The following is a 27,277-nucleotide window of genomic DNA, read 5'->3' as shown; positions in this document are numbered from 1 at the left end:
AATTAGGGAAACGAATATCTCACCTCGCTTACACTGCACAAATTGATGTCACAATAATATAGACAAAGTGAATTACAATTGATGGGAACAAGAAATCTGTGTTCACTGTGATGGACAAAGGGCAGATAAATGGAGCAAAGCAGAAGCTTGGCTACAGTGTCTTAACAAGTACGAGTCAGGAAGATGATCTTACTTTCATCATGGAGGAAAGCTCATTAAAAAAATAAAATAAAAATGGCAGCAATACAGCTTCACCTACAGCACTAACTCAGCTGGTTACAGTGAGGTAGTGTTTTGATTATTTTTTCTTGTTGCATATTCAAAGTAAGAATGGCATTCACTTGGCAACAAAATGTGAAAAACATCTTGCAGGCAGGTAAATCTCCAATAGCCAGAGAGGCAAGGAGCAAGGATCATGGGGTTTCTGGAAAAAACTGGATTACACGGACAGTAAAGAACAGCAGTGCTGTGATTTTGCACAGATCCTGTGTGGGTTCTGCTAGACTTGAGCTGACTCCAGGAGAGCTTGAAGAGAGTCTCCACTCATTTTATCGCACTGGATGTACATTGAGCTGGGTTGTCTGTAGCTCTGTGCTAAGTCAGGTAACGCAATGCAGAAAATTTGGCTCTGGAGAACCCCCAGTAGATGTGAGCTGACTCTGCATGAAGCCCTTTGATTGGCTACGTTTTGCATTTGTAGATCCCGAGATACACACGGATATGTGATGGCTCTGCACACAGCCACCACCTTGTAGCCAAGGTCCATGAAATACAAAACCACATAGTGTTTCAGAATTGAGCTGCTCACTGAAGATGTGTTTGAGAATCTATGTCTTAAGTTGTAAGCCCAGTACATCTCCGGGTGTTTTTCTATGGTTAGTTCTGTATTTTTTGCATTTTGAGCCCAGTCTTCAACCGGGCTACAGCACTCATTGATAACTGAGGGTTCCAGCAGCGTCAGCTGCCCTTGTGTTCCCTGCAGATGTTATTTTGTCACTTGAGGGCTATCAGCACACAGAAGTCTGAAATGGCAGCTTGAAGCCAGCCACACTATGGTCGCAGCTTGAATCAGAAAGAGGTTTGTGAGAGATGAGAAACATGCAGAGCCTGCTTTGCAAGACAAGCACTTTAAGGCATGAGAAAATTGTCGCTGACTCTTCCAGGGGTAAATCTGACAATACTGGGGTGGAGTTACATTGCTTTTTGGGGTTGCATCATATGTTTTCTGTTTTTACAAACATGAAAAGCCTGACTCACTACAGATTATTCTGTTCAAGCATCTATTAGATGAACCAGAAAGGAGCAGCACATTTTTGGCTTTTTTTTTTTGTTGTTGTTTTGATATTGTGATGGTGAAGAATAAGACACTCTGAAAATTCCTACTTATTATTTACTTATCTTAAGAGCTAATGCAGATGATCTCATGTATCGCTATTGCCTACAAATCCTGGAATATAAATTGGAATCACTGGTGGTTCGGTTTGCAAAACAAAAACCTGAATGACAAGGATTTGCAAAATGAGCCCTAATTATAATGACAATATTGTAGGTGGTAGGTGAGGTGTTGCAGAAGCAATACAATACACATAGTACTGACAGTGGGAGGTTTGTGACAGCGATACACATCAAGCAGAGCTGATAAAGCACATCAGCTTGCATTTTCCCAGGTTTAAAGTAAAAGGGGTATTTATTTAATAAATTATGCAATTATTTAATCATATCAGAAGATTTCTCCAGTATGGGTCAGTGCTTGGACACCATATAAACTGCACAAATTATACCACTTCACTGGAGAAAACAGGGGGTCAGATATGCTTTGCTGGAATGAGGCTTGTGTTCTCAGCTGGTCATAGCAACCCCCTCCACAGGCACAAACAGCACTATCAGACACATGCAAATTAGATCCAGAGGAAATTCCACTGACACAAGCTGCTACATCTCAAGCCACATAAGAAGGGCAGTAATTACACTGGTCTTCATTAAATCAACCTTAGCAGTGTCAAGTCAGGTTATCATGGCCTTTAAAATGTATTGTGCTGGATTCAGATCAGCCTCATGATCTGGTGAATCAAAACTGATATAGTATATATATTTTTATTAATACACTGTATACACAGATACGTTCTATACTTGTCCTATACACAGACACTAGAATTTTTCCCCATACTCTACCTACTCTGATTTTTATGCTGACTACAGCTTGGTTTGACCTGAGAAACGAGCACACAGCTAAAGAATGTATTTAATGTTACTGGGGAAGATTTAAGACAAAAAGGAAGAGAGAAATCTACCTGCATCCTTATGAAACAAAATGGAATACTTTCTTTGAAAAGTTATTCCTCCCTGCTGAACAGTTGTATCCAACAGAGTACAAGTGGTACTCTGTTTCAAGTTTATATAGGTATTACAGAAAGTGAAGTTGAAGCTCTTACAACAAGTGGACTTTCACAATGATAGCCACCTCCACATATCCCCACACTTTTCAAAGCAAATTCCCTCCTTTTCAAAATCTGATGACTCAGTTTCCTCTATCAACAAGCCACTGCACTATGGGGACAGGGGACATTAAGTATAGTGTGCTTTGGCTGGCTTTTGTAAGCTTACCCCTGCTCTTGGGTTGAAAGTCACTGTCAGTCTAACAGACAGATAAAGCTTGAAGATGCACTTCTCATGATTCACACAGTTCATTATTTAGCTTTGATGCTTTCAGCTTGAACACGGTGGTTTATGTCACTGGTTAGTCTGTCAATACAGTCTTGCAGGTGCTAATGACATGCACTGGTTAATCTGCCAACACTGGCAGGAGTACCCTCTAATTGAATTTTTTATTTGGAATTTTGAGACCCAAAGAAGACAGGAAAACACCTGCTTGCTTCAAGTTAAACAAAAGCTGGAGGATTTAACTCATATACGCAACAAGTCATTGAGAGAAAAAGAACAGATTCCCATAAAAGCCGTTTCCACATCCGAACAGCAACTAGGGATTCTATGGATCACTGGGGTGACTCACCAAGGTGGATATGAACCATTACTCTATGAAAATGACAGTTTAACAAAGGCATCCTTAGGAGGGTGGGGAACAGAACAAAACACCTAAACTTCCCTGCCACATTTGAAACTTAAGCTCACAAACTCACTCCAGTAAGATATTTGTCAGAGATGAAAAAATATTACTGAAACAAATATACACCTTTACAAAAGCAAGATTGGATGAGTTATTACTAGAAGAATGAAGAAGCAAAAGACGTACAAAGATTATTATTTATTTACATATTCTACAAGAGTGGACGATGCAGATGATATCACTGTCCTACAGAGCCCACAAGAGCAAAGCCTAAAACTACAGAATGATACATATTGGCAGAGAGGAAGAGAAATGCACGGTAATGTTATGTAGTTGCTTCATTTAGCAATGCATGCACATAAAAGAGCCTTAAAAGAAGTGGGTATTGAAGAAGCATTTGAAAGAAAGGAAACTCAAGCATTCCTAATGTTGCTACCAGCTGATAGAGCTTTCATACCACAAAGATGCTGTGGGTGTCACAGATACAACAGTGTACCCGTGTAATGTATTGATTCTCAGAAAAGAGTAGATTAAATCCAGTTTCATTTAGATCTTCCAGTTTTGTTTGCTTTTCTCTTTTGCAAAAACACAAGGCTGCAATTCACAGCTGAAGTCCAGCCTCTTCACGCCAAAGCCTGAATGGCAGTATCTTAGGTGTCTAAATATTTGCACATACTTAGATAACATTATAAATTGGAGATATGGAGATATTTAAGGTTTTTAACGGTCAACAACCCTTAGTTATTCCTGATGCCTTCAGTTTCACCTGCCAGAAGACAGACTGTCCAGACCTTAATGATGCTTTGCAAAGCATACTTTTGCAATTGTGAAATACCAGGAACAAACTTGAACTTTTGATCATAAGTTGGATCAGGTATTTATGAGAGAGTAGGCACAAAAAGGAAAATGATGTTAGTAGGAGATGACAAAGGAGGAGAACTCCTCTCTGGAACTGTTTTGTAATTTTGTAACATACACTATCAGAAAGTAGCCAAGGTTATGATATATTTATTTCTGTATTTGTACAGCACTGAGTTTAAGATGAGCCTGGGCCCTAATCAAAGCTTTGAAATAGTATAAAAGAAAGAACAGCCAAATAACTATTTTTACCCTCTTGAAACGCTGCCAGGAACTCATATTAGGCCTTAAAACCTAACAGAAGGAAGTGAAGGGGATGGAACTACTTCTGTAGTTAAAACGCTGGTATTAAGTTTTCAGATCTGCTTTTCAGAAACCAGATCACAATCAAATATAAAAAAATCCCCAAACAAACAAAAAGCCCCACAACTGAGTGCAAGCGAGGCGTAAAAACGTAATCTCCTAACCATGCCCTCCAGAGTGAATCACCCTGCAAGTGTTCTGTGCAGGCTCCAGCTTGTCTTTTGGTCCAAGGCATAATCACAGGAGAAGGATTTCAAAAGGCAGGAATCCTGCCTGGCTGCTTAAGTAGCACTAATGATACATTTGCTCCTGTTACTCATGTGTAACTCCATAAGGAAAAATGGCGAGTTAGATAAATAGAGCATTGGAACTACCAGCTGCTCATGGGACAGCCCTGTCACCGCCCCGGTGCTAAGCCTAGGAGCGTTCAGGGCATGATAATCTGCCTTATCTTAAAAAAAATTGTACCACTGATCTTATTATCATCTGCAATCAGCAAGCAAGAAACAGTATTAAATAATTATTTGCATATTTCTTCCTTAATAATTCGAAGTTACGTTGCTCAGAAAAGGCTGACTATAAACATAAGAATGAGAGGAGGGGCTCAGACAAAAGGTTTGTGAGCCTGCCTCCAACAGCAACCAACTCCAGCTCCAGGTATTAAAATACGTTGATTTGCATGGGAAAAAAAAGGACTTTGCATTGAAGTTGTCATTCTTTTCACTATATAGAGGGAACACACGCTATTTCAAATTTAGTTAGATTTCAATTTGTTAGCATTTTTATTAAGCTAAAAAATAACACTTTTGAGATAAAGATTAAAATAAATAAAACACAGCATAGAGTTTTTCTGGGGGGGAGAAATACCCTAATATTTGAAATACTTGAATTACTTGAATAGCTGGTTTCCAGTTACTTGAATCCTTCAACATTTAAGAATTATTGTCTCAGACTCAACGTTTATTCCTAGAAAACAAAACTTGCAGCTTTTTCATGTCCCAAATAGTTTCTTGACTTATAATGAACTAGCCAAAGAAATTAAAAGATTGACTTTTTCTGCACCTGCAGGAAAGAGTGCTGCTGACAAAAGCTGTTCTAATTTAACTTACACCCATGGTCAGTTTTGTCTAATAAGGTAGCTGTAGGTCTCTCTGTGTCCTCACTTAACACCTCACACAGTTAATGCAGCATCTTTTCCTCTGGCTTCAGTAAATTTAATGTTGCCATTCTCATATGCACTTAGAATGCTCTTGCCATTCTATGTAAATGGTCCTATTGCCCCTCCCAACCTGTCCCTCTGACCAAGAGGGTCCTCATTCTACATCTCCAGCTGCTCCAAAATTTTTTGAAGGATCTTACTTATGCTTATATTTTTACTGCCAAGATCCTTGAAGAACTACTTCTGTCCCATGTCCCACAGAGAACTGAAAAGTCTTCCACCTCTAAGCAGACCATGATATTGGCATTTTCTGCCTTCTGCCTACTGTCTGCAAGCAACCATTTTCACACATTCACCCAAGCTACTGCTCCTAGAATACATTCCCCAAGCATATGTGGAACTCTTTCTTATGGATCTCTTTTAAGTATCTTCTTTTAATGTCCTCTTATATTCAGTGTCCTCAGAAACACTGAAAACAGCCAGGTTACTGTTTCGTTAATTCCTTAATATGCTGCCTCTATTGTAAATACTGCCCAACTTTAGAAAACTACAAGTCTGTGTATGTTCCTGATTTAAGCCCAATTTGTATGATAATTTGCTAGTCCATAGGTCCAGTGTTAATGATTGTAATTGCCATAGGTAGATTATTGTAATGGCCATAGGTAGATAAACAATAATACAAATATTAAACAACTAATTACATAAAATGAAGCTAAAAAAAAAATAGTATTGGATGCACTGCGCCACCCAAAAGGTCCCTTTTTCCCCATAATCCTTCACCTGACAGTGGTCTTGTATTGATGTCTGGGGTAGAATGAAAGCAGGACAAACACACACATAGTAGTATCCCAGATTCCAACTAATTTCAGCATAATGACATCCTAAATCACATAATAGTTTTGGTAACTATCAATGATCTCTCCTCTGTATGTGGCCAGTATCCCCTAAATTGCAAGAGAGTGTAAAGTTTAAGCATCTGCAGCCTTCTTTGCAATGAGTTCCTCGGGTCTGCCAGCTCTGAGTGTGAAGAGTCACCTCCTGTATTTAGATGGGAACCTTCTACCAACTTCATACAATGCACTGTAGATCTTGTAATGGAAGAGTCAATGAACAGCCAACCCTGACCACTCTCCCACGCCACACATAATTGTGAAGATTTCTGTACAGCCTTTAGGGTCTTTCCTAGCCAGATGACAGGCATTTCTGACAGCTGAAGACAGCTAGCTCAACAGTTCTCCACCCAAAAGCTGCTTGAGGCCTTTGATGATCCTTGTTGCCCTTCTCTGACACTTTCCAGTTCTGCTAAATGTTTTTGACCAGAACTGCACAGAGTATTGAAGATGACAGCAAATCACCGCTTTATGGAGTAGCCAACTGAGGCTCTATGGTTGGCTTTCTGTTCACTTCCTAATAATTTCTAGTATTTGCTCTGCTTTCTGACCACTGAGCAATAAGCTAATGCTTTCATGGAACTACCACTTATAACCCCAAGATCTTGCTCCTAAGGGATAATAGCTAGCTTGGGCTTAAAAAAAGGAAAATGTTTTTCTTGCAGATTGAAAGCCCCACAAAAGCCTCAGGAATGTCGTAAATGGCACTGTTATGCTAAGAAATTGATTTGTTATTATTATAATTTAAAAAGAGCATGGAATTAAAAATGGAGTTAAAAGCCTTGTATCTTTTTATGGAGGGCAAATCTAGGAAAACCAGATACTGTTTTTATTGGTTTTGTATGCTTTTGTACTTAAGCAGGAGTGTACTTTAGGTACTGGAAGGGGCTATAAGGTCTCCCCGGAGAGGGCCTCCTCTTCTCCAGGCTGAACAACCCCAACTCTCTCAGCCTGTCTTCATAGGAAAAGTGCTCCATGCCTCTGATCATCTTTGTGGCCCTCCACTGGATGCAGTCCAACAGGTCCATGCCCTTCTTATGTTGGAGGCTCCAGAGCTGGATGCAGTACTCCAGGTGGGGTCTCACCAGAGTGGAGCAGAGGGGAAGAATCACCTTCCTTGACCTGCTAGCCATGTTTCTTTTGATGCAGCCCAGGATGCGGTTGGTTTTCTGGGCTGTCAGCACACATTGCTGGGTCATGTTGAGCTTCTCCTCAGGGCTGCTCTCAATCTGATCTCTGCCCAGCCTGTATTTGAGCTTGGGATTGCATTGACCCACATGCAGTACCTTGCACCTGGCCTTGTTGAACTTCATGAGGTTTGCAGCTTGGTGTTGTCAACAAACTTGCTGAGGGTGTACTCAATCCCACTGTCCATGTTACTGACAATGAACAGCACCAGTTAAATAGCAGCAGTCCCAGTCCTGACCCCTGAGGAACACCACTTGTCACTGGTTGCCACTTGGACATTGAGCCATTGGCCACAACTCTTTGAATGTGGCCATCCATCCAGTTCCTTATCCACCATGGTCCATTCATCAAAACCATTTCTCTTCAATTTAGAGACAAGGATGTTGTGTGGGACAGTGTCAAACGCTTTGCACAAGTTCTTTGCACCTCCTTTTTGAATTTGAGTTTCTCCAGGAGCTTCTTTTTCATCCATGCAGGCCTCCTGGTGGTTTTGCCCAACTTCCTCTTTATCGGGATGCATCCTTCCTGAGCTTGGAGGAGGTGATCCTTGAAAATTAACCAGCTTTCTTGGGCCCCTCTTCTCTCCAGGGCTTTATCCCATGGTAGTCTTCCAAGCAGATCCCTGAAGCAGCCAGTCTTCTCTCCTGAAGTCCAGGGTAGTGAGCTTGCCGTGTGCCTTCATCGCTGCCCTAAGGATCCTGAACTCCACCATCACATGGTCACTGCAGTCAAGGCTGCCCTTGAGCTTCACGTGGCCCACCAGCCCCTCCTTCTTGGTGGTAGTAAGGTCCAGCATGGCACCTCTCCTTGTTGTTCAAGTGCTCTCTTGGATTAGGACCCCACAGGCAATTTGTAGCCTTGGCTCCTACAGCTCACTGCATTTTTACCTCCAACCACTTTAGCTCAGCCACATAATAACAACAAAAGTTTTTAAACATTTTCTGCCCAGAACAAAACCATTCTGTCCTGTTTTTTTTAAGATGAAGATGGAAAATAATAATTTAAAAAGGTAACACCTTTCCTACAGACCCTTCCCTACGTCTCTCTTGAAAGTATACATGTATATATATTAAACTTGGATAGATTTTTTCAAATCTGTTCAACCAGGAACCAGAATAGAACTGAAGCAGCACAAAAGGGTAAAGGAAAAAGAAACGAGGGAAACACTACGAATAAGAAGCTATTTTCCTTAGGTTGTTGATACAGTTCTCGGCGGTAGAGAGGTTCCAACAGAGCCAGGGCCAATGAAATAAGCATTGCTCAGAATTGAGCAACCTTTCTTTCCACTGACTACGTAAATACAGGCTCTCCACTAGCTACCTAGGACAAAATGCTATGACTACTCAATTACACTATCTAAACCTGGTCTTAACACCTTGCTTTTCTATTAATAACTCTTCATATTCAAGCTTCTCTTTGAAATTCGCTCCCTAAAGGACTGATACCAACGAGACTTGTACAATGTTCTTTATTTGGAGCCCATTCTTGCACTTGCATTCTCACAGAATAGTCTGAATGAAATTCATGGGACTATTTGTTGTGGAAGCAATTAGAATGAATCTAAAACTTCACTCAGTCTGTCAAAATAACTTCTGTCAAGATAACTTCAAACACTGAGCAAAAGTTCAGATGAAGAGAAAGTCCTAGAAATCTGTATACATCAGCTCTCTAGACTAAGTTAACTAATAAGATTTTAATATCTGAAGACGTAATCCTTTCATAAAGTATTGGGTTTTTTTGACAGTAAGTCAGAGTTGTGCAAGTGTTCCATTTAAAAAATTATGTGACAGAAAGAATGAGGAATACCAGGCATATTCTTTGACCTACTGAAACCAACATGAAAAGTTTGCAGGCAAAATAGAATCCAAGACACAGAAAAATGCTCCTTCAATACCTTAGATGACTAGTAATGGTGACCACTCTCAAGCATACAATTAAGGTCAAACAATACATTGCAGTCACCGTACGGGTCACCTGTAAGGACCCATATGGTGACCCTATAAGGAAAGGAGGGTCAATCTGTAAACCCTCTCTGAGTGGTTTATTTATTTATTATTGCCAATATTTATTATTGGCAAGTTAAACTATGATGATAAGGTAAGTAGCAGATGACAAGGTTTGCATTATTTTTTGTCTGGAAATGAGACTTTAAATAAAAACCCAAATGAAATAAATTTTTTTCGCAAGGTTTATGGAGGAAAAGAGTTTTCTTTGACAGATACAAAAAGAAAATTTTTCAGGCTGCTGGACTGGGTGGGGGTTGGGGGGAAAGTCTACAGAAGACTTCTCCATGCTACCTTTTTCAATTTTGATAGCTCCCAAGAAAGATAAAGCCTGAAGAGAAACTCCCCTTTGCGTTCTATGGCTCGATTTATTTATTTTTTTCTGAAACCCAGGCTGATGACACCATTAGGAAAGCAAGGCTTTGTGTAAAAATATACAATCGAAGATAAGACTACACGCAGTCTACAAACTGAAAAAGTACACAAATCACACAGCACATATAAACCAAAAAAATCAGACGGAGCCTTCCTGAATTCATTCCTTAGAAGCACACTGGAAATTTCTATGTTGTGCCCCACTAATGTCTCATGAAACATTACAATATATTCTTAGAATGTGGGATTAAAAAAAAAAATTATGTAAAAGCTCAGTATGTGGTAACTGATATAAATCTATGATGCAATTAAATTTGCCCTAGAACTATTCCTGAAGTCTCAATGTTTATTTTACTTCTTTTAAAAATAAGCCTGTTACTTCCATCATTAAAAATCCCAGGCTACTAGATGACACGTTTGGATGTGCTTTTCCAAAAATCAATAATGTTTTTCCTTTTAAAAAAATCCCCATGTGATACTGAATAAAAACACCGCATCACTTTTAATAGTGAAACAAGTAATTGTTAATGTGACTAAAATTCTCTAAGTATCCAATTCCTTCAAGATATCTGTAAAGAAAAGCATATAGTTACAGAAACTTTGGTGGTCGTCCAGCTGTTTACTTACCCATTTCCTGTCTGGTACTGCAGATTCCGGTCCCATATTTTTGTAACTCTATGGTCACAGTTTTCAAAGCATTAACATCCGTTTCTGCAAAGCCGAGGTAGTTATAAGAACCCATATTGATTACATTCTTGATAATCCTTCCTGTAAACCTATAATTAAAGCAAATTTTAAAGAATAGTGCTACTTGTCCTCCAATCCCAAACAAAAAGAACAGAAAAATCCCAAAAGTTTTCCCACCAAATTTTGTTCCACTGTCAAATTCCCATTTGGGAATTTACAATCCTCATACTTTAACATCCTAAAAGTTTTTCCAACCTTTCTATTTTCCTGACTAAATGCTACATCCTGCTCAGAATGTTTTCCAGATTCCAAGCTGTAGATGGCAATTTACTGGTATTAGGTGAAATGGTGCTTTTATGGATGCAAATAAACAAGCAAACAAAGCCAGGACTTTATATAGGGAACAACTTATAGACACTATTTTTTTTTAGTGAATTGTCAACAGCTTCCAGAAGGTCCTGAGTGCTCAGACACCCACAGAGAAATTACATCAGGAAAATGCTGTGGGAAACACTATGATACATCTTCAATAAGCTCAAAAATGGTCAACCTACACATTGTCTATATGGTGAGTTTCCATACCTATTTAACTCAGTAACAGTTGCGATACACTGAAACCCTCAAGGTGTAAACTGCTTAAAACCTACTGCCAAAGACTCGCTGTGTAAGGAAGAAGGAACATTTATGCAATGCAAGAAATTCTGATTTAAATCCTAACCAAGGGATACAACAAATTTCACTGTAATATTTTGACTTAAGGTTTATTATTATAAACGAAGCGTAAGAAGTCTTACTTGTGCTGACACAGCCAAACAAACCCCATTTGTGATAGAGTTCAGTCCCTTCCATACTGCATTTCCAAACAGCGCTCAGAAGAAAGGGGACAGATTATCAGCACGGTACTGATTTCAGAGAAAAATGTGCTGATGCATATTAGTTCAGGATTAAAGTATGAGGGGCTAGATGCAGCTTTCTGTGCTTTGCAGATGTATCAGGAGTTACAAAAAGCTGACAGCTACAGACTATAAGCTGACTCACCTAAATGTCCAGTTGTAATCATCTGTAACACGTTCCATGAGGTCAAACTGTGGCCCTGGGACGCTGCAAATTGGACGATTCCAGTTATCCCTTATTCTCATATAGAGGTTTCTGGTGTAAAAGTTCTCAAAATCTTGATAAAGTGGCACAAAATCCTGGTTTGAAAACATGCACAGGGTTATGTAGCTAGGAAAATGTCTGCTTCTGTACCCAAGCCATTCCCATTAAAAACTGATTCATTAGTAAACAGAGTTACAACAGCCACATGTCCCTATGTCACAAACAACTCCAGTCAGGAAATACCTTACTTAAATTCACTTGAAATACAGTGCATTTTTTAGGGGGTGGGTTTTTCTGTTGTTTGGTTGTTTGTTGTTGGTTGGTTTGTTTTTTTTTTTAATTGTCAACAAATTGGACTAATTTTCTAGTCCAACATTTGGAAAGTTTGAAACTCATGATTCTTTCACTTGGAGAAAACAAATGCCTCAAATTGAGCATTTTTCAATGTGTGGAGCAGACTGCAAAGATAAACAACTCATCATATTTCATGAAATGCTGGATACGTTAGATTAAAGATAGTCCGGTGTAATTGATCTGGGAATTACTGGTCTAAACTGGACATGCAAACAGACAGTTAAAACAACTAGTTTGGTTGACAATTAATTTCTATCTACAGATTTACTTGGAAATTAAATTAAAATAAAAGTATGGAATCTAAACAAAGTTTTATATGAAACCGCAATACAGCTATATTAGACACTGGATACAATAAATTGTTAAAATAACGTGTCATGTAGTTACGTTTGTGGGGGACTAGAGAATTAAATGAACGTGTAATCCATGGTGGATGGCAAAAAGATTTAACTGACATGTCTGGAACCAAAATAGCTCAACAAATGGCCAAATCATGAAGTGAATTGAAAGGATATTCCATGAGAATACTGATAAAAAGACTGCACCCATGATATTTCATTAAGTAGTGGAAGAATTTCATTAAGCGTAGGAAAAGCCAAAACAGGAAACAGTTTTGGGAATTTTATTTGCAAGAGGCACAGTAACACTATTTGCATATTTCCTCTATTATGCCTGGTATTATTGTAAATGATGGCTCAAACTACACAGAGAAGGAGGAGCAACAAAAAAATCTAAACAAAGTTAGAAGGCAACTGAGCTTCCTGAGGTGCAAGTTTCACTTAAAACTATGCAGGACAAACAAATTTCTAAGTCAGGACTCACAAGAATTCAGGCTACGTTCACTTTGTGCTGGGACAATGATTCCCGAGTGCTGTGACCAGCAGTTCAGCAAACCAGCAACTACAAAGACGTTAGCACTGCCTGTCACTATGAAGGACAAAGTAAAACAGCCAGATGGGACAAATTAAAATTGGGATTTAAGAGATGTGGAGAGATGATATATTTAACAATAAGACTTCTCTGAGTTTTCCCTTTCTGTGGATTTACCTTATACACTATAAACAGGATTTTTCTGAGACTACTCTGACACTCCTAGAACAAGGTGAACATCTCTCTGGGTGAAAATTATGATTTTACATATATATATATTCATACACAGGTGTTTGTTCTGCACTGCATGCCATTCCTCTCATCCCTATGCAATGTTCCTCTCTAAGATGAAAGTTGTCTGCCTTACTTTGGTAAGTCATTGGGCATAACTCACAAGCAGGTGAAAACTCAGCTTTGGATACATGTCTTTTTCATACATACTTTTTGTTGTTCTCTCTCTGCAGCAATGTTGCGTTTTTCTAGTCCCCAGGCTCTCATAAAATCTCGCAGGTAGCCAAATATCGTTCCCACTCCGAAACCCAGGAAAGTAAGAACAGCAACATACATTGGTGCCTGTTCAAAGTGCTCAACAAATTTTTTTTTGTAGACAGTTCCATTTGATATGCCATTCTTCTGAAAATATAGAACAGAAACTTGTGATTAATACATTTCATCTCATCAAAGCATCAAACTTTAGGCCTCAAGGCAAATCTTTTTCTCTAATACACCACAAATTAGGAGAGACATTGAGACCTCACACTGCATCAGCTGATGCAACCTGTACCTGAAGAGGAGGACCTTTAACACTGCAGTTGTTACTGACCACTACAGGTATCTTCTATTTTCTCTCCTCTCCACCAATGCCCTCAGTTGCAGGTGTCTTCAACACCACTCCCTTGTCTATTTTGAAACATGTGAAACTTATGAAAGATTGGCCACATATTATTGTGTAATTGGGCAATTATTTCAAAGGTGATTAAATGGAAACCACGATACTCTGTTCTTGCAAGACAGAGCTATAAAAAGGGAAGGGCAGTATTAAAAACTCACCTACACTGCACCCATGCTTCTGCAAGTCTTGTGTAACCCATTGCAACAACTAACCTATATACAACAAATCCTGTCTAAAATAGGGCACCTTTCCCATGATGTTCTTCAGAGCTGAGGAAGTATCCAAAACAGCTATGATCCCAGACCTCTCTATTCTGATTTCATAAATGCTTCTAATCATACTTTAGTGACCTCTTCCATACTTCTAAGGCCACTTAAAAAAAAAGAAAAAAAAAGAAAAAAGAAGACACACACAAGTCACCCTGCTTGTTGGAATTAGTGGCGCTATTGTGAGCAACTTCTAGAAATTTACAACCATGTGTGGACAAAATATTTTGTCTTGAAAATATTCTAAAATTTCCATTTTCAAATTAAAGAAGCTAAGTTTTTTCATTGCAATCTTCTCAAACCAACTTCTATTCAGTAGGCTTATTAGATTATTCTTTGGAAGAGAGCCAATTCCCTTATTTCAGCAAAATATCATGGCATTTGCAGTTACTATCTAAGTAATAGCCAACCTGCCAAGCACACCGAGAGGAAAAAAAGACACAAACACACATTTTTGAGCATATTATAAAGCTGCCTGTGGGATGGACGAACTGAAAAAAGTAGACTATCTATTTATGTAATGCAGCAAGCTGAAATAGGATAATCATATTAGGAACAAATACAAATTCATAGTACTTGTCAGACCTAGAATATTATTGATATTCATACTGCATTAAAATGCCTTTAACCTCAAAAGATTTTCATTTCAGTTGTAACTTTCTGTCAAGCCCTGGATTCACAAGGTTTTCTTGGGGGGGAGGGAAGAAAAAAAAAGAAAAAGAAAAAAGGTGTAGAAAGGTGGAAAGGTGTTGGGCGCAAGATAGAATATAAAGACTTTGAAGGAAACCCAAAAAAGGGAAACGTTGCTGGTCAGACTGAACAGAAAACACATTTAGACTTTGGAAAGACTTCTTGGTCTGTGAGGGAGAAGGAATGCAGGGCTGGCTCCCAACGTGTGATGGCAGACCTTTGAAGCAACGCTACACGTGCACTCCTACCTCAAGCTAATTGCTCTTTTAGGACAATATACTTACCGTGAAAAAGGTCTTACGAGGATGCATTAAATACATGGTTAAGTTGTATTTCACATGAGCGACAACAGCTGTGTGCACACAGCGACAAGATAAAGTAACTATTTCATCAAGGATTAAGCTCAGTTGTATTACCTTACATTTGCTATGGGCTAAGAGCATACTTATGGTTCTATCTGGCAATTCAATTGACACTGTAGCTTGTCAAGCTGTGATGATGTGATAACGCACCTGAGCCTGGAGGAAAGAACTGGCATGATGATTCTGTTTATCAATTTTTATTAAGAAACACTTTGTTGTTATATATCTTATTGTTAAAGGAACAGGGAAGCTCCTATAAGACTCCTGAGTTGCAAAACTCTTCTTCCACAATAGAACCTCTGTAGTGGAACTCTCATTTCAGCTGCTCCTGTTTTATGCAGTCAGCATGACATACGTATTTAAACATGTAACCCACCATCACCTACTGTCCTTAATACAAACAGCTAGTAGTAAATGGCATCAACAGTAGTGAAGTACTAAGAATGTGCAGTCAGACTGTGACCCATATTCTCCAGTCTATGAATGATGAAAATCAAAAGTCTTCAAATACTCCAAGGTTAGTAGAAGGCTGGGAAAACAAATTCAGAAAAATACAGTGACATCTTGCCTAAAAACTAAAGTGAGGACAACAAAGAGCATTTCATCCATCCCTAAAGCCCCCCCCAAAAAAAAAGTGGAGAAAGACTCTTAGGATTGGAATAACCCAAACAAGCGGATTTGCTGCTTCCGGAGAGTGGGAATATGGACGCTTTTGTTCAGCACTTCAAATCCAAGCACTGGGGTATGGGTGACTGACTGAAAATCATGAGGAAGTTCAACAGTTTCAGTCAACCTAAATGGTCCGTGGATGAACAATTAATTGTCATTTTGCATTACACTACTCTTGACTTTTTACATGGCATCATATAGTTTTACTTTAGAAAAAAAGAGGTGGAATTGGAGACCGTGCCTTTTGACCAACTAGACAGTGAAGACAGATGTAGTTAAGCTGTTGCTGGCAGCAAAATCTAATACAGCAGATCTCCTACAAATGCCTGAAATGATTTAGAGATCACTAGTTATAGTAGTTATACAGTTGGTGCCCTGCTGACTTGTACACTCACAAGTATATTATTATCTGTAATAGCACCTGTAATAGACAGTACAATTTCTAGCTCCGTGCCTCAACTGTAGCAATCCTAAACAGCAGATGATTTGGCAAAGATTCTAAAAACAATAACAGAGAATGAATGATACTTTCCTCAGTATATTCTCCCAACTTCCAGCAACTGGTGGCTTTGAGATTTCACAAGATTGAGATTGTGATCACATTTTGTGGTCGTGTTATCACATCTGGTAGTCTTCAATAGACAGCTATGAATTTGTTTATCATTTTTGAACCCACAAATGCTGTGGAAGTGAATTGTGACTTTTGAGAAATAATTTGTTAAAAAGGTATTTTCTTTTTTTATTGTCAAATTGCCTGATAATTTCATGTGACAATTTACTTTGATCATTGTGTTCAGCTTTTCTACCCAACCAATTATACAACTGATAATTTTCTGAAATTACTTCTGCCTCTCCACTTTTCTCTTTTCAAGCTGAAGAATCTTAATCTATTTAATTCTAGTCTAGTGTCCTGGTCCTTACATAGATTTTAAAATTTTTAAAAAGAATAATATATTTTAATGATTAACCTTCTCTTCACTCTGCAAAGTTCAATAATACCTTTTTGAGGTGCAAAGGGAATTAGTATTGCATACAACACTTGAGGGCACAGTATGGATTTACACATCTGCAGATGATGCTTTGTCTTGTTTTCTGTTGCTTTTTAAAAGATTGTTAACATTCTATTTGTCGTCTTGCCACAGTTCACATTTTCAGAAATAATCTCTTATGATTACAATATATCCTTCCTCGGTTGCAATAAATACCTAATTTAGAGCATTCTGCTATTTGTGCACTCTTGGATCATTTCCCTCTCTGATTCATTCATTGTTTTTTATTTAGTGACCTGCAATTTTGTCTACTGTTTTATTAGCATTACACACTACCAGTAAGAACTTTCTGCAATGCTTGTTGTCCAGAGCTAACTTGTCACTGCCCTGAAGAATTCACTATTGTCAATGCATATTGTCACCTACTTCTCTTCACCCCTTTGGGCAGGGGTGAGAGAACACAGGTCCAATAAGAGATTCCTGGTGGACTCCATTCCCTGCATCTCCCTAATTAGCTTTTAAAAAATGGTATCTTATTTGTAACCCCCAATTTCTCTGGCAAAAAGACTCAAGCAACAGTCCAGAGTTACTCAGCAACCTAAAAATCTTGAGTAAATACCCTTTGTGACACACTAATCCATGGTTTATTGGCTTGCTTTAAAAATTCTGCTGGCATTCCAAATCAAAATAGTTTCTCAGTAGTCTGCCACAGAGTATGTATACTTTCCAGGCACAAATACAGGGAAATTACTAATTGCCCAAGGCAGAAAGGCTATAGATGAAATTCAAAATGGATGTTTTGCCATGGAGGTTGACAAATCTAAGCTTTCACTGACTTCTCAGAAGCCAAAGCACCATCAGGATATGCAACTCCTGTGTGTTCAGTCTCTGCTTCCCTTATTAGATCCTGTTGTCTTGTACTCTTGATACTAAAGACCACACTGGCAGCTCAGCCTCATAACTGTAGCACATAGTTAGAGAGAACCCATGTCAACAGATCTGGCAGCAGCCTTATGCCACAGCTGCAAGTGGGTTTCCAATGGGATGCTCACAGCAAGTGAATTCCTGGGCAAGATTTTGATGCCAAGGAAGTCAACAGGAGTGATGTCAATGTAGTGAAGTCAGCTTTAAGTGCAATACCTCTTAGATCCCCATATTCTGTAGTTATGCAAAGTATTTTGAAACTCTCCCCTAATGAAGAATCCCCTCCTAAACGTCTTCGCTTTTTAAAATTGAGAAATTATCACTAACAACAGTTCTAACAGTGCTACTAGAATGGGCATCAGTATAAAATACTGACTACAATGGACATACAATCTTTATCAAAATAGCTTGCTTTTATAATAATGTAAACTAATCTTGAAGTCTATTAAGCCCACTCCTGCCAAGACTTTTATAAGGAATAGTTACAAAACATGATATTTGCAGTAGAAAGAAAAATAAAAGATAACAATGCAAGAGCACAAATAATATTTAAATATTTGTTCAATACTGCCCTTAAAGCAAGGAGAAAATATTTTGTTCCAATTAGGTCCTGCTGCCTCTGGAATAGCACTAGTTGGCATGAAGGGGACAGCTAGGAACTGGCCAGCATGGACAGAGGGTCCTGGTACTAAACCTGTGTGCTGGCCCCTTTTAATTCACTAGCAAAGAGTTAACCACTGGCGTAAGTTAGGAGTAAACCTGTGCCAGTGGAGTTGCATCAAGGAAACTGAAACCTAAGAACTCATGTTTTCATGCAAGTCTGTTTTGTAAAGACAACATAAACTCTAAAGAAATCCAGAAATTCCAATCTACTTTTTGAAACCTCTCCTTAATTAAATTTTTTTGAGCTATTATGGCCACTTCCAATACAGCAGCAGTAGGTGCAGACAGCTACATCCCTGAAATAAAACTACTGGGACAATACTAATGTCTTTAAATGTAAGTTCCCTTCTAGGAATAAAATCTGACCCAGAAGCAGACAAAACTTTAGTTTTACTCTCCCTCATTTTAAGAAGAAAGTTTCTTCTGTTTCTGGATCAAATTTTATCCTGTTGTTGCATAAAACCTATTAACAAAGCAATGAAGGCTGATTGATCTACATAAAGCTTCCAAGACAGATATGTATATGAATAGATAGGTGTTGAAAACTGAACCAAGTGATAGCCATGTTTGCTCAATATCTGCCAGATTTCAAGACGACACTGAAATCTTGAGCAAATTAGGACAGTGCATTGCTACAGCTGACAACTGACAGTAGAACTGACTGATAATCGCTGATGCAACATCTGATTGCTTGCAGATGGTTTGGTTCTACACAGATGTTTCCTCACTAACATTGGAAGAAAAGCATCTGGGACAAAGCCCTAAATGTAGGCAATTTTAGATGTCCTAGGATGTTAGACAGCCACATGCGGATGACAGGACCTATAGAGGCTCATATCCCTCTGGAACAGAAGCTGAAGATGGGGTACTACAGGATCCCATTTTAGCTGTGAGAAGGGCATGGTCCAGCTGAATCCCACTCAGAGCTTGCCACTGGACAGTCACAGTTTGAAGTGGCTTGTGTGCAATTCTGTCCCTTACGGACCACTGTCACCAGAAGGCTGGGTCTCAAAGAATGAAACTGTTAGGTTCTATGTGAGCCCACCAGGTTGACTCCCATAATTATTATGCTTTCCCCAAATCACCATACTTAGGCATCCAGTAGACACTGAGGCTTTCTTAATGATTGTATGCAGTCCCAAGGAGAAGAAAAAGGAAACTGAATTAGAATATTCCTATAATGAGTATACTATTGACACAATCTCTTCCAGTTACTGGTAACAATATCCTTTAAATACGTGGTTTCTTTTCTGTTACAACACATTTCAGACCTTACAGGCTTAAGTTTCTAAAATGGCTACATGGGGAAATTCATAGCTTACTGAGCCATACAGACAAGACTTAAATTAAAAATAGTTGAGAAACTTATGTGTGTAGAACGTGCTTAATAAAGGTCGCAGTCTCTTGTAATGTGATAAAGCCATAAGAAAGTATAATTTTCATATAACACAAACTATAAATAACAACCAATGCAAAAAACCACTTTAGTCCTTATTACTGCGTGTCTGCAGAATCCTTATTTAAACGGATAATTGATTTCTGCTGAACTGTCAAGAAAAGATATATACCTAGCAGTAAGGCAATCAATAAGGACTAAGGGTAAAATTTCCAAGACTGTGCAGAAGGTTTAGAAAATATAAGACACCTTCAGAACAACCTAGGAATCCATGTGCTATTGAACGGTCCAGAGATTTAGAATTTAACAACTCAGGAACTCTGAAAAATTTGCCCCCTGTGAACAGTATTAACTGCTACTTGTTCTGTTCTGGTACTTGGAAGTTTGTATGAAGACTGGGTGCTTTCACTATACTTTTCACAAGCACCAGGAAAATGATTTTGATTCGTTACTCAGCTGTCATCTAATTACTGATTAAAAACTTGCAGCTTCTCTGTACAAATTCATGACAGCATACTACTGGCAAATACCAACAAAGATATGGAAAGACAGGATCTTCACCTTCCCGACTTGAATCATTTTTTCAATTGGGCACAAGTGAAACTGTAACACATTCATCTCATAATAAATTCAGCACCTAGAAATCATCTCCTGCAATGCCATGACACTAATGCTATGAAAATACAGATGTGAATGACAAGCACATTAGAAATATACTGTTAAATATAAAATCATTGTTACATAATTAGGAAAACAATACCCTTGCTATATAATTTTCAGACTAACCCTTTACTCTGCTGCTGAAATGATACTTTTGAGTACAACATAGGAGGTTGGAAGGATGCAGAAGCCTTACTCATAAATAACATTCAGGAAGAGAAGAAGTTGACAAAAGCCTAGAGACAGCAGTGGCGAGAGGTCCAAACTAGAATAAACATAAACTTGGAAGGTGCACATTTCATTGTCTTAGTTTTGTAATTTTTTTATGCAGATATTTGTATTAATTCAAGAAGTTTTTTAGGCTGGTATGACAGGATGTGAATTTCTAACCCTGCATACACTACAAGTAATGTGCATTCTGGCATCAATGAATGTTTATTTCCAACTGTTAAGTAAACTGTCTACTGTATGCAATTTTCACAAAACCTATAGATCAGCACATGTTTTCATCTGGTATGAATTTAGTCCCACAAGTAGAAGTGCGCTTTGTGGAATGGTCATAGTACAGTGTTTGTCAAAAGAAAAGCCACATACATCTCCTCACAGCACAGAAGCTTAGAGTCATGTACTCAGACTCAGGACAAATGCCTGTAGTGAACCATGAAAATGCAATATGATGACAGAGACAAAAATCTAAGAAAACACTACTTTGAGCCGTAAGTTTCAGAAATTGCAATATAAACCCTAACAGATACTATCCAATACCAACTAAGGCACTTACATCAAACAAGTGCACAGGAGATAAAAACCCCTGCATAGTAACTCTTCTCCCAATGGCTTTACAACTGTACATTGCAAACAATAGCAAGAAACACTAAAAGGAAAAAGGAATATGTATGCCTGATCCAGCTATTACTCTGTTTGCCATCACCCCCAGAAAATACAAACGGGACTCAACACAACATAAATAGGGAGGCACAAGGGGAAAGACGGAGCTTAATAATTTCAAATTGTTAGAGACAAAACAATGAAGTTCACTATCCAGACAAATAGGTACAAACACCAGAAGGTATTTCCTAACCTTACAGCAATTACAGAGTAGAAAGCCAGGCATGTTGAATCAGACAAAAGAGCTGGATGAAACGCCTGGGTTACAGCAATCCTGACACAGTTCATGGCATCAAGATGCAGCAAGTGTTTGCTATTCTTTCTGAAGCTTAGAGTAAGCTACAAGATCCGCACTGCCCGGCCACACCATACTACCTCCTGAGCATTCAAATTCCATGGCTTTGGCTTCAAGAACAAGCAAACAAACAAAAAAGATGATGATGAAGTGGTATCACTTCAAAGGCTGTCAGTTTCCACACATCACTGGTGATGATCTATTCACACGGGAAATTTCTTACAGAAGTGATTTAACATTTAGAAATTCATTCTATGGATCTTATATATACATTTTTGATAAGAAACTGATATTTGTTTGGATCAAGACTGTAACTGAATGGAGAGATACTGGAAATGATCTAACCAGACTGCTAGTGATTTTGTGGAGTGTGGATTCCGAGCTAAAATCTGAATGAAGCAATCCACCAACTCAATTTCCCACATAGTGACTTTGCAAAGAAAATGTTTTAACTAGCATCAGATTGCTCTCCCTGCAAAATTCCTTTGTGAAGGAAATGCTGTAGGTGACTAGACAGATCTTATGCTTTAACTTGCATAACTGAATCACCATTGGATCCCAGAGCTCTTTCCATTATATAGTACAACAGCCTCAAACAGGGCCAGGATTTTACATATGGTGAACAAATGCGAACAGTTTAATAATGAGACATATATTCCCTATCACAATGGATGTGTCCCTGGACTTTCCTGGATCACACCAAATGTATCAGAAGCTTCAATCTTAATTTGTTAAAATTTCAGAAACAGTCTCATTGGTTTCCTGAGATGACAGCACTGGTTTTGATGAAGACTTCTGGTAGACAAAATATATCAGGTCTCTTGTTAAAGGATCACAAATATAATTTAGAGCATTCATATTTCCTACCTGAAAGTTGTGCATTATTCTAATTATTCTGAGAGTTCCACAGGTTAAGTTGAAACAGTGTGCCCTCAAAGATATTCCTATTATTGCAAGAAATAGCATATCGTATTTCAAGAAAGGTGATGACAGAAAAATAATTACCAATTTTGTTAATGCAATCAGAGTCTTAGCTGGATTTATGCTACCTCTAGTAAAAGCAGTAATGAACTACATTTAGATTACACTTAAATACAGATCTCTTGGCATTCCACAGATGAAGAGGAAAGAGAGAGGTATGAAATACCACAATCGAAAGATTTAATGATGGGAAAAAACAATTTAATGATGGGAAAAGCAGAATTTCTCCAGAACAGCTGGGAAAGAGGAAATCGGGATTTGTGTTGCTAGTTTTACAGAGAGGGGAATTATAAACTCAGTAGGAAGACAACTATCTGGGTAGAAAAGGACTTCCTCTGAGCTAGGATTGGACTTAAGCATCAAAAAAGAGCCCTAGGGAAAGAAACCCACAACATTCAGAATAAACTCACTTATTGTAGAGCACATGGGTTTTTAGGACAGAAGAATTCAAGGATGATGAGGGAGACAGGCATCCTATAAACGTGCCAATAGTCTCACAGCACATCACAGTGGGAATAAAGTTGAGAAAATGAATAGTTTGACACCTTCAAACACAAGAGAAGCTGTCTTAAGCAAGAAGACAGGAATTCATTTAAATAATAGTTAGGCAACTTGGCAGCAGTGCCCATGGCATAATTAGTCAGATGGACTATACCAAAGCCCGCATCAGAACCAGCAGACGTGATCAAATCAGTGTACCACTTAATTTAACAACATGACACGGGCTGCAACCCACCTACCCTCAAATTACCTTGTGACAGCCTCAGAAAGTTTACAGAGTAACCTAAGACTCATCAACTTGTGCACTAATACAGAAAGGTTATATATTTTAACAGATGATACCCATTTAATTACTTCATATTCCCCCCCTAAAATACTATAGGAAAAGTAACATCCTTCTCTAGTGATATTTTCTTTGGAAAATATCAAGAAAAGGTGTTTTCAGTCTGTTATGATCAAGTAATGTCCACCTCTGTACCTATAAGGAACTCACAGGTGGACTCCTCCAGGATCCCAGAAGTGGTACAACAGTTCTGCAAGAGGTGGTCCCTTCCCACTCAATTCAATTTCTGCCTGCACAACTGAAAAAGATGATCTGGGCCTTGATGGCTTCTTAATATCTATTTAGTTGCAATGATATTAATGAACGATTATTAAATTGGCTAATTCAATTTTAGAGTTAATAACAAAATAATTGAATTCTACTTCAATTGCTGGAAGATTAATAAAAAAGAATGTAGAAATAAATTGTTACACGATTATTTTTTTACTACATCATACATTAAAATACTCTTTTTAAGTTGTTCCAGTAATTACGTAAGTCATAACATGAAAATGGCTGCCTTTCTCTCCTCTGAACTTTCTGTAACTACCAGGTTTTCTGAAATCACCCTTAAATAAATGCTTTCCTCAGGTTTCATAGCAGTCTAGACACAGACAAAAGCAAAGTCCTCACCCCACCATGTACCATGTCAATCAGTAGATCCATATCTACCAAGATCCAAACATGTGCAGGCTGTGGTTCTTGGCTGAAAAGACAAGGATTAGGAAAAAGCAGCACACCATAAATCTGAGAGACAGTAGTCAGGTGCAAGAACACGGAGAGAAAGGTGTGACTGAAGCACGTTTTGTTGGTTCAGCAAAGGAAGGCATCTTTTCAAATGAATAGCAAGAAGCAAAAAGTCAGTTGAATTAGCCTTTGGATTTGAACAATTTTAACATGTTTTCTAAGAAAGCAATGACTTATGCCCTCATGCTATCCCTCTGTCTGCAAGTACCTTCTAGTAGCTTTTGAGCTCATAGACCGATTTCAAACACATCTGATGGAAGAACAGAGGTCTTCAAGATAAAAGCTTTCCTGAAAGCTTCAAGACAATCTGATCTTGATAGAGCAAAGAGATCCAAATCCATGTGCTGAAAGGAAAGGCAGCAATAATTTGGCTCTTTAGCCATTCTTAGAGTGAATTACTCAAGTGTAACTGTAACGACCCACGAGCCAGCACCTACATAGCTCTGAACAAGGTTCAGCACATTCAGTCTCTTGCCCATCTGGAAAGTGAGAATGTGGTAGGCAAGCTTGGGGTGGTGGAAGATGCTGGACACAAAACAAGATGAGATCAGGCTTCATTAGACCCATTGCTAATGGGAAAAACAGCTGTAGACATTTCACAAGCTTTTATCTTACCTCCAATATTATTTCTTTCCATATTGTCGTGGGGTAAATTAAAAACCAATACTCAAAACATTGCTGCACCTTGGATGTAGTTAAGTAGACATTAGGGTATCTTAACTTAAAGTTTTCATTTATACTGATCATAAAATGGTTGAAATCAAGGGACTTAGGAAAAGCAGGAAATGGAACAGCAGAATAACAGATTTCAGGAGAGCACAACTGTACTCAGAAATAGCAGGCAACTCTATAGGAAGCAATATTAAAGCCAAAAGGAGCTAGCAGAAAACCCAGCCTTTCTTAAGAAAACTTAAGAAAATAATGTTAAGGGCAAAAGGACAAACCACTCCAGCACTACCAAGCAGTATGCAGGTCTCAGCTGAAGTACTCCATCCAGCTTTGGGCAGTGCGTTTTAGAAAGAAGAGGTGAACCAAACACAGAGAGCTGAGAAGAGAAGCATAAGGTCTGGTCAAGTAAGTTATGAGGAAAGAATGAAAGAATCTGAATTATTTAGTCTAAAGAGAAGAGAAAACCCTAATGACTGGCAGCCTAAGAAGCTTCAAACATGTGAAAGGTAACTGCAAGAGGTAGAGAACCCTCTATGCTCTGGAAAGCACCAACATGCATAAATCATAGCCAAAGTGATCTAAATCAGACATTAGAAAGAATTTTCTGCTGGTAAAAGCAGTTAAACATGAAGCTAGAGCAATGGTGGTATTTAAGATGGGTGTAAACAAACCTATGTCAGGAACATCTTATGTATAGTCTAAGCTAATATTGTCAAGCAAAAGGTATCAGAAAGCAGTGCTGTCTCTTAACAAAATCCCAAAACACAGTGGCACAGCTTATGGGCTAAGAGGCTCCAGAACAGCCTACAAGATACTCTAGCATACAACTGGATCCAGATAAAACTGGGTCTGCTTTGTTGTAGAGAAACAGACTAGATAAGGCTTTTAAGCCTTATTACCTAATTTTCCCATTTACCTTACGTCCTGAAACCTCACCATGACATGAAACATGGAACAGAAAAGACCGAGCACTCTGAAAATAGCTGATAAACATTTTGCACAGAACAAAATTCAAGGATGGTTTAGAGAACCTCTAAAGTGGAAGAAGAGAGTAGATAGATTGAGTTTCTGTTGACAATAAAATTAACATGACACCAGCTTTTGGCAACTGTCTGTATTTGGAGAACTTAAATCTGTTCTCCTTACACCTTACAAATCACTGAACAAAGTTCTGGCTAATAAAGACTGTCTAGACTTTTTCTTTTTTGTAGTTCTTTTGTGGCCACACAAGACCCCTGTTACCTCTATCTCATTAACATCTTTACGCCACATCATTCTAGTATAGCAATCCTCCAGGAGATCTGATAGTGTTTCTCTGACTTTTCCATTAGGATAATACTTCTGTCCTTGTGCTCCTAAACTGGGGAAGTACCGAGACCAACAGCAGGTGGCAAAGTAAAGACTGGGCAGGATCATCTAGAGGGATGTGCTGAAGCTCTGATCAACCATACACACTCCTGAGCTACCTGATACATTTCGGGAGTGACAGAAGATAGCTATCTACTAATCTTACTTCTCAAACATGACCATTGTGAAAAAAAAAAAAAAAGTAGTTTTAAAGCCCATAAAAATGCAAAGATTTTAAAGTACTAGTAAAACAAATAGTCTCATATTTATGAAAAAAACAGTTGTTGTTTAAAGTTACATGTGATAAGCATGTCACAGTAAAACTTCATGTAGAAGATAAATAAACCTTTTTCAGAAGACCTCATGTTTCACCTCTACCCTTCCATATCTGCAAAAAAAAGGAAAAAATTACAAACCTGAACTTAAGATTAATGTCGTGCCTGTCTATCATGGCTGCTACAAATACATATATGCAATGAGGCAAATACTAAGCAATGACAAAAGGTGCCAGTGTCTCACTCAGCTGCAGTGAAGAGAGGTCTCAGATTTGTTCTGACAACTTCAGTTCAACCAACTACATCCTCTACATCCTTACATCCTAGCATTTAGCAGAGAAAAATATAATTTACTTCTCAGCAATGTCCACATGTGCAAAGTAATATGATCTCACTAGCATGTCTCATGGTACAAATCAATTGATAAAGAATTAATACAGCTCAGTTACTCTGGGGGAAAAAAAGTACCCAGTACCTGAGGTCTCATGCACATAAACTCCTCACAAAACCTATCCAGGGAGACACTCCTGTAGGTAAATATTCAGATGTTTCAGACATAATGCTTCCCAGAAAATTCTGAAACAATACTATTATACTCTGATAACTCCTTGTTTTACATTCCTTTCCACTCCACAGGGAATGAAGCTCTGTGCTCCCCTCATTCTTATATAGAAAATTAATTACCTAAACTGAATTTAGAAATCTTCTGTGTCCATCCTGACAGCTCCCTTATGGACTAATGGAATAACTTCAGCCTGTGTAAAAAAATCAGTTGATACAAAACGAAGAATGACAAGAGGGACATGCAGAACAACCACCATAATTCAAGAATATCTCCCTTTGTGGACCAATTTCATACCCCCCCCCCCCACCTTTTTTCTTCATTTTCATG

The 27,277-nt window shown here is 38.4% G+C and overlaps 1 protein-coding gene across 3 annotated transcripts in view; it reads right to left on the bottom strand.

Annotated features, from left to right (window-relative positions):
• The window catches only part of SPTLC3 (serine palmitoyltransferase, long chain base subunit 3), a 93,095-nt gene that overhangs the window by 40,959 nt on the left and 24,859 nt on the right, over positions 1–27,277 (bottom strand). For all 3 annotated transcript variants that reach the window (XM_014966340.1, XM_014966338.1, XM_014966339.1), the window contains exons 2-4: positions 13,291–13,482; positions 11,566–11,720; positions 10,468–10,616 (exon numbers count right to left, since the gene is read on the bottom strand). In XM_014966340.1, the coding sequence (XP_014821826.1) occupies positions 10,468–10,616; positions 11,566–11,720; positions 13,291–13,416 (430 nt within the window). In that variant the 5' untranslated portion in view covers positions 13,417–13,482. The remainder of the gene's footprint in view (positions 1–10,467; positions 10,617–11,565; positions 11,721–13,290; positions 13,483–27,277) is intronic.

Source organism: Calidris pugnax, unplaced genomic scaffold (genome assembly GCF_001431845.1).
Source record: "Calidris pugnax isolate Ruff unplaced genomic scaffold, ASM143184v1 scaffold31, whole genome shotgun sequence".
In the NCBI taxonomy this organism is placed as follows: Eukaryota; Metazoa; Chordata; class Aves; order Charadriiformes; family Scolopacidae; genus Calidris; species Calidris pugnax.
The sequence above is the reverse complement of the archived record's forward strand: the minus strand, read 5'-3'. Positions and strand labels throughout refer to the sequence as shown.